This window comes from Eurosta solidaginis, chromosome 3 (genome assembly GCF_040869045.1).
Source record: "Eurosta solidaginis isolate ZX-2024a chromosome 3, ASM4086904v1, whole genome shotgun sequence".
Lineage (NCBI taxonomy): Eukaryota > Metazoa > Arthropoda > Insecta > Diptera > Tephritidae > Eurosta > Eurosta solidaginis.
In genome coordinates this window covers 14,505,091-14,517,342 of record NC_090321.1, presented here as the reverse complement: position 1 = coordinate 14,517,342, position 12,252 = coordinate 14,505,091, and the positions used below count along the sequence as shown (strand labels likewise).

Genomic DNA, 12,252 nt, shown 5'->3' with positions numbered 1-12,252 from the left:
TTTCGGCACAGTAGCTAAGCACGCAACTAGGAACACCGTCCGGTCCCGGAGAAAAGGTGGGCTTCAAAGATTGAAGACTGAAGAATAATATTACCATCAATAGCAGGATTCCTAATGGAATTCGAGCTACCTAAGCGATAGGAATATTCACCGGAATGAAAACCACTGAATGAATACGTGGACTTAAAGAACTCAGAAAATAGTTCTTCAGCAACGCCGTCATCAGTGCAAGCTTTTTTACATCCAAAGGTTAATGTGGAAGGATACCCAGAAGTTTTCCGCTTTGAATTTACGAAACTGTAAAACTTTTTTGGATTTTTTAAAAATTGGGCTTTACAACAACTCAAGTAATTTTTATAACAACGCTGATTAAGACGGTGAAATTTAGAACGAGCTATTAGATATTTAGAGAGATCTGCAGATGCTCCAGATTTCTTGAATCTCTTATAAAGCCTAGATTTAATGTTATTAAGTCTGATAAGTTGCCTTGAAAACCAAGGGGGCTTATTCGAACATAGGGTATAGCGAGTAGTAATGCAGGTATCAAAGAAGCCATCAAGCGTACTTTAAAATATAGAGATTGCCGAATCGACATCAGTGCAAGCATAGAGATCCGACCAATCATGGAAGCCAACAGATCATTGAGCATAATGAAATTCGCTTTGTAGAAGCATCTAGATCGGGGACGAGACTGTACTTGAATCCTACGGGGTAGGCTGATATCAAGTGATATCTCTAGCGTAGGGTGAAGAGGGTCTTCTGGAAGGGATAAAGGTGGGATTTGCGTAAGGGCAGTACCCACCGAGCCATCCACAAATACTAAATCCAGCATTTTATTTCCACTATTTGGAACATTGATAATCTGTAAAAGAGATGAGTCTAACAAGCAATTGAGAAACTCATGTTGAGCAGTGGGAGTTAAAAAGTTTGAATCACCTATATTAACCCAACTAACTGTTGGCAAGTTAAAGTCACCAACAACAACAAGTCGATCGTTATCTCCCAACTGCGAATGCAAATCGCAGATGGCCGAGCTATGACTAGCATAAACATCCATATCGGAACGAGGTGGTATATACGAACAGAAAACAATTACGCTATAGCTACCGAATGAAAGCCTAACTGATATGAATTCGATATGAGAGATATTGTCCAGCGAAATCAACTCAGATGATAGGTTAGATTCAACAGTAATAAGGACACCTCCCGCTCTAGAGATGCGAACACGCCGATAAACAGCATATTTATTTGAAAAAACCTCAGAATTGTAATTATCAGGCTTTAGCCAGGTCGCCGTAAAAGTCACAACTTGTGCAGAAAAGTTGAAATAATTAAGGAAGAATTGAACAAGTTTCGATCGTAACCCACGAACATTTTGGTAATTAATGAGAAGACGGGACGGATCAGCAATTACCTTTGTGTTGTTATTACTGTGTTTGTCATACCGTTTTTTGGCTGTAATAAAACAGGTTCGGCCCTCGCCTTTCTTGTGAACAAGTGAACCACAGTATGCTTAGGCCAAAAAGAGGAATCAAGTACCTTATCGATATATTCATCTAAAAGAGATATTTTAAATGAGATGTCTCTCTCATATTTAAAGTTAAATTTATACACATTAATGTTACTAGTGGGTGCAACACCAAGTTTAGAGTAAACGTAATGATCCATATCATTTTCGGTAAGCGAGGAGTGTAAACGGGACACAAATACAGCCCTACGAGGTGGCACGGCAGTCACCTGCAAAGGAGGGAGTAGCGGATATCGCACCAGAGAGCTGGGAAGGTGCGGCCGTTATAGGACAGTTGACAGAAAACGCATTGCTTGATCTAGCGTTGGTTATCGAGCCCGTCAATGAAGTACTATTTTTTTCAGGTACACTTGTATCGCTAGCAACAACCCCAGTATCGGTAACTGTTATTGTTGGAGCTAAAGATACCGGTGGAGGTGTACGATGAATTGGGGAGTCCAGCGAAATCAACATTGGTGACGTAGAACAAACAGCCGCAAAGGTACCACTATTAGTTCGTGCATCATTTAATTTACCAGAGATCGTCTCACTAAAAGTCTCGACAGAGCCTTGTGGAGATTCTTGTGGAGATTCCTAAGCTGCATTGTTCATAACGTCTTTGGCAAGCCTGTTCGTATCAGTCAACGCGGTTAAAGGGACATTCGTAGGAGGACAGCTTTGCCCCTGACTCGAAGACAAGTTGGAATCATTGTTGGGCATACATTTCTTACGTTTTTCAATTTACGTTTCAATTTTTTAAAGTGAGCTTCCATGGTTTTGAATCTTTCGTTAAGGTCACGAAACCCAATAAAAATGTTGTTGAACTCTTTCTGAGTTTGCCTCATAAAAGCTCGCATATTATTTTCTACGGAACGACAATCATGACATGTCCAGTTCAGTCCAATTTTGCTGGATATTAGGTCAGCCACCCGACCACCTATGTGAGAGAAACCGGCATAGATGACATGAGCCATATTATCACAGAGCCAGCAACAAACATAAGTATCACCACGGTAAATTTTCTTTTGATTGGTGCACTTCTCAGCAATTCAACATAATTGCAAAGTTAAACAACCCCAAAAGAAAAATACGCAAATGAAACTATAAGTATAGGATAAATTGAACAGCTGTTCAAAAAATATGGGCGAGAGTTATTTTGGAGCACTGGATGCAGATCGCAAGACAGCGTATAGCTAGCAGCGAACACAACAGAAAGCAAAAAGGGCACACAATGACTTGCTAATAGCAGCTACCAACAAAAAGGTATGCAGTTATCACAAATTTTTGTGAAAATCTATGATCTATGAACACACAGACTGAATGTTTAAATTGCACAAAAAGCCACTATGTATATTGCACTGTGTAAAGATTTAATACGAAATTAAACTTATAAACTGTTTTCTATTATATTAATGAATATTTATAAAAGATAAAACTTGTTTACAAAGTAAAAAGAATAATGCGGCAGTTACTCACGAACGTACGTACCAAAAACGTGTCAGCTGACACGACCTATCTTATGAGTGTGCAATGTAAACGAAAACTCACCGACGTGCAACGCCCGTACGTACGTAGCCCGGAACGTAGAAATCAAAACAATTTTGATTTTTTCCGTAAGAACGTGTCAGCTGATCGCTCTCTCACTAGACAGAGTTGCCTAGTAAACTTTTGTGCGCTAATTTTTGACCGTTTGCAGTTTTATGCAAAAACACCTAATTGCAGTTTGAAAAATTGTGAAAATAATTCGAAATAATTATGTAAAAGTGCAGATTATAAATATGTAATCTATTTACATTTATTTAATATTAATTCCAGCCTTTTACAACATCAAAAATTAAATTGGAAAAAGTTGATGTTTCCATAAGCATGCATGCAAACTGGTCGATGGCAACAGTGCTTATCTGTAAACAATACACACACAAATATGTTATGTAAATGTACACAGACGCACACATTGATTCCTACGGGCTTGATGGTTCGGTCAAACGTGTTTCGTACGACAAACGTCCGTACGTACGGCACACGTCGGTGGGTAATTGCCGCTTAAAGATTCGAAGAGCGATCAAAAACACGTCCGCGCACGGCAAGGTTACCAGATCATATATATTGATATAAAATTCATAGAAGTCCTAGAATTTGACTGCCGATATTCGAAAATAATTCATCTTCATTAATTGGCGCTTAGCCGCCCAAGCGAATTTGACCGTTTCGTAACAAGTCATACCAGTTATTCCTGTTTCGCGATATCTAACGCCAATTGGGAGCACGAAGGGAGGTTAGGTTCTCCTCCTCCTGTCTCTCCTAGCTCAGTCGATGTCTCCCCTTTCCACGGCTTACAAACTGCGGTGTCGACTGAAATAGTTTTCTGGCCGGATCGTCTTCGTCTACTCGTATAACATGACCTAGTCAGCGAAGCCTTTGGGTTCTTATTCGCTGCACTTTCGTCATATCTGCGTAAAGTTCACACAGCTCACCATAATACCTCCTTCGGTACTCGCAGTCGGCATCATTGACAATACCATATATCTTCCGGAGAACTTTTTACCGCTGCTATTTTTCTGCGCGCTTCTGTACATATACAATGGACATTTTTAACTATTCTACTAAATTTTTTGTACAAAAAATTGTATCTCGATTGAATTACATTCTCTTTTATTTCAATTCATACCAGCTTGCGTGCTTTATTTGAGTTAATCAGTGAAGCGTTTAAGAGATGGGATTAGCATTTAGTGTGAGTTTAGTGAAAAATAAACAAATTTTAATATTCAAAACTAGATAAGCGAACTTCAATGAATTAAAAGAAGCTTTAAACTTTACTTTGATATCGAAGTTTACTAATTGCAAAATACTACACGAGAATGAAATAAAATAGGGTCACCAGTAATTTATTACAGAAAACAGTGGGACGAATACAAATCCTTTACAGACAACCGCTTTGCTGCCCTCCCTATCCCGACTGATGCCCGCCAACGGGAGCGTGCTTTCCGCAAGGTCATTGAATCCGCCTCGGCTCGCTTCATTCCCGCCGGTAGAATTCCCGAAAGAACAGTACCCAAAACTTGCGGAGGAGGAACGCATACTCCCCAGGGAAACGCCAGTCATCTACCTCAACTTCGTTCTGGATACTATAACAGGCTAAACTCTTACCTATCCAGAATCAACCCCGACATACAAAATGTATGCCCCGTTTGCAATGTGTCCCCACATGACACCAACCATTTCTTTAATTGTAATGTGGAACCAACGCCTCTAACAGACCTTTCATTATGGTCCAACCCTGTTGAAACAGCAAGTTTTTTTGGGACTCCCGTTAGAGGATATTGATGACAATTTGTGAACGGTCGCAGCTATTAGGTGGGGCGAAGCACTGCTACAACAACAACAACAACAAAAACTGCAAAGGTAGCAATTCCCAACATTGCTAGATGCCTGCAATTACATTTATTCATTCAATAAGATTAGAGAGCTTCGAGGAGAGTGGCTTGGAACAAGAGTATTATCTCATGCAAATAACTTGCAATTACATAGCTGTCCTGTAAAAGTGAGACTCACATTGGAGTGTGTTATTCTTGTAAGTTGCTTAACCAGCACACAGCAATACATACATACATATGAGTTTGGTCGTATAGGATAAAGTCCTTCAGCGTGCAAGGAGTGTTTTTTCATATATATTATGTTTTGCCATTATGCTTTTAGTAAATTGAGTGTAGACAACAAAGAACAAACAGTGAATGACCTATGTATGTGTGTATGTGGGAAGAAAGTACTTAGTGCACTCATAATTTATTAAGAATATCTCCTTGACATAATTTACATTGTTTTAGGAGTATAAAAACTTACAAAATTAAAAATAGTTACATGGGGTTGAATAAAAATTTAGAACTTTAATTTTAATGAAAAGGTCGTTCATGCAAAAGGGAAGCATGTGGTTGTTTTATGTATTTGTCTCTTCGCCCATGGTGTCAATCACAGATGTATGCGTGAGTTTTAATAAAAATTGCGAATGGCTATATTTACCCAACAAACACAGAAAACAAAAATCTCCCGCCACTTGCTTACATCTGCAGGGGTATACATATGTATCTCATTAAAGCAACGTACTAAAAATTAAAATGATTTCTAGTGAAACTAAATTCGCAAAATAGCTTTATGTTAGTTTACGGCTGATAGAGTTTTATACTGAATTCTACTTTGCTGTTTATGGCCAAAATTGCTTATTTGCTTATACGAAACTTCGTTTGAGTCATTATATCATCGGCTTAGAGTTCAAACCTGCTAACATACAAAAAAATTTACAAAGCAGGCAAAAATATATTTAAATTTTTAATTTTCATTAGGAAGAGAACTCGCCATAAAGCTGATTTACTTTATGTGAGACCAATATTTGTTGTTACTATAGCGTCTGCTTATCAAACTGCAGCAAAGGGTAATTTTTGCAAAATTTTTGTTATTATAAGTGTGCTATTGACAAGGCATAGACGAGTTATCGATTCGTAATCGAAGCAGTATAAATTTTCTATAAATAACAAGTTTATCAATGATATATCGATTTTTTATAGACAACTTATAGGTTTGCTGTCAAAAAAATATCGCTTCGTTGTAGAAAAGTTTTCGATTATTAATCGGAAATTTATCGATATGTTAACAAAAAGGTATTAATTTTCTATCGAAAATGTATCAAAAGATATCTTACCAAAAAGTTGTGGATCTATTATCGTAAAGTTATCGATTGCTTATCGGAGCATTTCAAAATTATCGATATTATCAAAAACTTATCGAATGGTTATCGAAAGTTACCAATTCGCTATAAAAAGTTTTCGATTTGTTATTAACATGTTATCAATTTGATATCGAAAAGTTGCAGCTACCTCCATTATGGCTTAACTTTTACCTCGATATGTTATCAAAATTAATCGATTTATTATCGGAGCATTGTAAAATTATCGATACGTTATCAACAATTCATCGAATTGCTATCGAAAGTTATGAATTTGCTATCACATATGTTCCATTTGTTATTAAAAAGCTATCAATTTGATATCGAAAAATTGCAGTTATTTCTATTGTGGCTTAACTTTAACCCCTGTGCGAGTTCTAGTTAACTTAAAAAATTAGTTTTTTAGACGTACACTAGTATGTTTAACATCGGAATTCACGAGTACTTGGTACTCACGCCTTTTTTTAATTATTGCTAACTTATCGTGATATTGCGCTGTCTTAAGTTAAGAACTGACATACTTCTCAGATTTAAACGTCGTTTCTTCATAGACCCTTTAGTTAAGAATCATTAGGGGTTGCACAGAAAGGGTATTTTGTACCCAACCAACTTCGAAATAATAGTTCTTTGATACATTTTTTTAAGTCTTGCAGTCTTATTTTAAGTCATTTTTTCTAAAATTTAGTTCGTTTAACTTTCCTGAGAATGATGTTGGGATCAACTCAATAAGTGCCATTTTTTAAAGGTTGAGGTATAAGAGAAGAATGATGCTAGATATCAACTAGAGAACCATAAATTTATAAAATGGTGGTTATAATATTTTTTGAAAGATTAAATATGTATATGAAGCAGAAGGCAATTGAGAAAAAGTTGTACAACAACAAAACGTGGCTTTGGTCAAGCTGTTTGTCGACAGATCAAACATTGCCGGGGTGCGGCATCAAAACACACATACAAGTATCTTTACGTGAATTTATTGCACTTTCTGAATCTAAACTGTCCTTTTCCCTATCCAAAATCTGCAACTACAATCATAAAGGGACTTTAGTTCTATTAATTTTTTACTAACTCGTCTAACCCGAACAGAACAAATGTTTCGTGATGAAATGGTAAATTATTGAGTAAAGGTGCAAATGTATATGAGCAGCAATATCTACTTTACCAGTTGCTCGTAGGCAAACACCCTATACAACTGTGTACGTACATATATACACGTTTGATTAACTATGTTCATCTTGATTTGTTTTATAAATTAGAGAGACTAAAGTTTTATAAGGAAAACGTGTTCTATTGCGCAATCGAATACAATAATTATCATAGAAGAAGTAAAGAGAGATATCTTTTCGGTTTTGAATGCAAAACTGAAAGACAAATCAATTCTGCTGAGTTACAAATTTGGCATAATTTAAGCTAGAAATAATAAAATTCCCAGAATAGTTATAGTTTGCATTGAATTAAGAACTCAAGCAAATAATAATAACAAAAACTCAATTAAATTTCAAACGAAACTCTCAGATTCGTGGAAATGTTTGATCAAAAGTAAATTTGAAAATATAAATGTAAAATATGTAAAGTACTTCCACATTTAATAATTTAAAAGTAGACACCATACACCACTAGAAATTTATAATGGAAAGATTCTGGTACCACCAAAGGTGATTCCAGCATGTATGTATGTAGATACCCTAGAAATATTATGAAAAGTACACTTATTACACCTTTTTAACCTTTCGAGCGATATAAGAATTCTGGTCATTGAAAAATTGTGTATCTTTTTGTAGAAACTGTTTATATGCACACACACTTATACACACATGTATACAAGTTTATGCTCCAATTGTAGTCAATCGATGAACAGAGTTTAGATATTTCTACATTTACTTTTCAATTGATTTTAATTGGTTTGCCTGAAAAAAAAAATTCTAAAAATATAACAAATGTTAGTATCTTTTAAATGAAAAAGAACAACGCAACGCAATTTAACTTTAGTGGCAGTAAAACATTTTAAGTTCGTAAAGCTTTTCACTGAACTGTCAAAATACTAGGCGTGGGTAATACCGTTCTGTGCGACGTAAAAGCTAGCACTCCACCCGGAAAAAGCAGCGCTAGCGCCAAAAAGACTAACTGAAAGATGACCAGATGTTATTCGTTTAAGGGTGTCAAACACAGCCCATGCGCTGTAGTTTGGCGCTTACACCACACATAACGCTATTATGCTGCAGTTTGACGCTGACAGCACCGATGGCACTAGGGTTAGTGCGCCAGCACCAAAAAATATGTTATATAACTTACTCTATCCCCCGATACGTAAAATGTAACTCGTCGTAGGTTTTACGGAGATTTGGGAAAGCGTCTTACACATTTCTTATTAGTTAAAATTTTTGAGAATCAATACTTACGTCTTCAATGACAAACGTCCAGTCCTTATCCTCTAATTCGTGGGTGCGTGGATCCTTGAAAAGTGTCACCGAAATGGAGTGATTATCTGGTACCGGCCAGGAAATGTGACCGACCAGCGGATTTACCATATCCGGTTCCCAGGCAAGTGGCGCTGAGACAACACGTCGTGAACGACGTGTCCAAACAACTGAAAGATTTGAAGGGCGCCTGCAAGAAGGAAAAAAAAAGTTTATTTAAGTACATAAAATAACAGAAATAAATGAAAACATATAAGTATAAGTAAATGAAATAAGTTAAATATTTACCCTATTTCGTTATATACTCTGGAGTGGTATACAAAGGTAGCAATTTAGTTTCCCCAAATCAATTCTGAACCTCACCTTGACGTAGCGAGTCCTGTGTCTATAGTAGACGAGTCTCTGGTGACCCCAAGTTCCTCACGGAGGGAAGTCATATTAAAGCGATTCCAGGATGACGGTAGCTTATTGGAGGTATCTTCCGGAACGTACCGGATCAATGTTCGGCAAAGAAGCATCAACATCGATCAAACTCCTCAAAGCCTTCCGGGAGTATCCATATCGCTTGAAGAACAAGAAGAAGAGAGGTATGGTTCCTACATATGTTGGGCCAACGTCAAGTAGTTCATGAAGTTCTGATCAAGATGCAACAGTTTATTGCTGGAGGGTCTTTGATTGGCCATCTTTCTAAACTACAACAACCCACAACGGAGCTGGATGCATGCAATAACCTTTTATCAAGAAGATATTTGCTACGCTGGCTGGTAGAGCGATTGAAGGATGGCTTTAAAACAGGGACAACCATTTAGTTGAATAATTATTGGCGCCACTTCACACGTATTTGTTATGCTCTTTCTCTTTAGTTGTCGCTCAATAAGCAGAGTAGCAACATCGATTGTTGGTGTCGCTTGTTTGCGTACGACTGTGCTACTTATGCGCGAAGTTTCGTAATCTTGCGCATAAATAAACAAAATTCTTGCATACGATGTTTCCTCGTTGCTTGCTAATAGGCGAATGAATCATGCACATTCATCAAGTGATTCGTACGATCATCGCGCTCTCACTAATACAGCCACACTTTTAACTTTGGTTAACCCTGCTTTAAAAGAATCCCTCTCCGATTTCTCTTTACTTATCTCCTTTTCTATGTTTTACTGTCCCTCTTACTCTCCTTTTCTTCTTTCTCTTACTTTCCCCAACATTCTCGTAACTCTCTATATCTCTCTTTCGGGTCTCTTCTTTTCTTATCTTAAATTCCCTCTCTTTCTGCAGTTCTCTATCTTTTTAACTTTTCTCTTAACGTTTTATATTTTTCTGCTCTCTATCCTCTGCCTTTGCTTTTGCTTCTACTTTCTGGTCCATTTCCCCACGTCTTGATTTCGGTCTTACTCTTCCCCTCTTTATAGCTTTCGTCTCCACCTCTTAATCCGTTTCCATATCAATAAACTTTCTCTTTCTGTTCTTATTGCTTTCCGCCCTCCCTCTCTCGTTTTCGCAATCCAGCACCTCCTATCCCCTCCCTCTTTTAGGCCCACTAACATTCCGTTCCTTTACCTCTCACGCTTATATTTCGCTCCTCGCCCTCTTTCCTTTCCGTCCTTTTTCTCTTCCTGTCGTTATTGTAGCCTCTTCCTTTTTGTCGTTCTCTACCTCTTCCTATTTGCTTTCCGTCTTTTCCTCCCCTCTCCCCTTTCTAATATCGTTTGCCCTAACCGATCTCCTCTCTTTTGTTATTTTAGTTATTTCCCCTTAAATACGGTCTTGCTAAGCAAAGAGAATAAAGCGAAGCAAAAATTTGAAGACTGAGTGAAAGAATTCATTGCAAATGGGCTCTTAGGGCAATGGCAAAATATGTATTGACAAACCGTTCTGTTAAGGTATAAGAAAAACACCTAGACACATATATTTGTTTAAATTTACACGAATAATACTTTTTTGTTTGCATTTCATTAGAAGCTCACGCACTTCTCAAAGCACTCACCCAAAAGCTGAAAAGCCTATTGCTAAACGGAAAGAGGAACGCATCAATTTGCATTGCCTGACAAAGTAAACCGTTCTAAAAGCAAACCAAGGGCAAAATGCCTAGGAACTGAAAAAGTTAAAAATGAGCCAGATTGTGAATTTGGCAATAGCCTCAGCAGCTGTGGCTGCTAATTGCAAGTAGCACATCAAATGAAAGTAAAATTGTCTGCGTTTTGCTGTTCTTGATGATGTACTTTCCTTAGCTTTTACTGTCGATGCTAGCGATGCTAAGCAGCTCAAGGATGATGCGCACTCAAGCAGCACAAGACTGTCGCAGTCAAGCGAATGGGTTTCTTCTATTTTTAAAACAGTTGGGGTGAGCTACGGTAAGAAGTCGTCTCACTGCCTCATTGTAAACTAGGTCAACTGGTAGTTTACATTTTTCTCAATGTTTACATTTTTCTCAATGTATACACTTGCCGTCATATGTATTCCCATTGAATTTTCGCAACTGATTCTTTGCGCTTTCATTTTTTTAGCACACAGATGCCATATTTGGGCTTTTCACGTCTGCGTTTGTGAGATGGTTGTGTGTGAATATTTATTGTTGTTGTTATTGCAAGAGGTGCTTTTTAAATATTGGCATTTATGTTTCCTTCGTTTTTGTTTATACAACGTCAATTGCAAATTGTGAAAAAGCGGAAAATAGGATAGTAGAAATTACCAAAAGAGTGCGCCAATGTTGACAAATACATAGAGGCATACATATATACATATCCATCAATTTATGGTGCATCAAAATGCATCACTGACTGCGAATTAAAATTGCACGTTGTCGTTTGCTTATTTTTCTTCTTTTTTTGTTTTTTGTTTTTATACCTTTCATGAACATGAAATGGTATATTAACTTTGGTCCGATGTTTGTAACGTTGAGAAATATAGAGGATAGACTCACCATTAAGTATACCGAATTGATCAGGGCGACGAACTGAGTTGATATAGCCATGTCCGTCTGTCCGTCCGTCTGTCTGTTTGAACGCAAACTAGTCCCTCAAATTTTGAGATATATTAATGAAATTTGGCACAAGGATGTATTTTTGTATTATATTAGACATTTGTCGGATCCGGTAGGATTGGACCACGATAACATATATCTCCCATATCGTTCAGATAAGACAATTTTGGTCATTCCTGCCACAATTTAGAAAGTATAAACGTGAAACTCGGTGATATATATTCTAATATATCATAGAAGACATCCTAAAAAAATCACTTTGATCGGTGCTATATATAGTTATATCCCAAACAACCGATCGTTCAGATAGAAAGATTTTTGGCCATTTCTCCCTTAGTTTAGAGAGTATAAACGTGAAACTCGGTGATATATATTTTAATATATCATAGAAGATTTTCTGAAAAAATCCCATACAACCGATCGTTCAGATAGAAAGATTTTTGGCAATTTCTCCCTTAATTTCCAATATAAAAACGTTAAACTTGGTGATATTTATTCTAATATATCATAGAAGATTTCATGACAAAATCATTTCGATCGGAGCTATATATAATATATATCCCATACAACCGATCGTGCAGATAAAGGGGTTTTCCGCCATTTTTTATTTTATATTTATCTTAAAAATCGTTTA

At 37.0% G+C, this 12,252-nt stretch overlaps 1 protein-coding gene across 17 annotated transcripts in view; it reads right to left on the bottom strand.

Moving 5' to 3' along the window:
• Window positions 1-12,252, bottom strand: part of LOC137243327 (EH domain-binding protein 1-like) — a 143,475-nt gene that overhangs the window by 73,609 nt on the left and 57,614 nt on the right. For all 17 annotated transcript variants that reach the window (XM_067770976.1, XM_067770993.1, XM_067770986.1 and 14 more), the window contains exon 3: window positions 8,624-8,831. In XM_067770976.1, coding sequence (XP_067627077.1) covers window positions 8,624-8,831 — 208 coding nt within the window. The remainder of the gene's footprint in view (window positions 1-8,623; window positions 8,832-12,252) is intronic.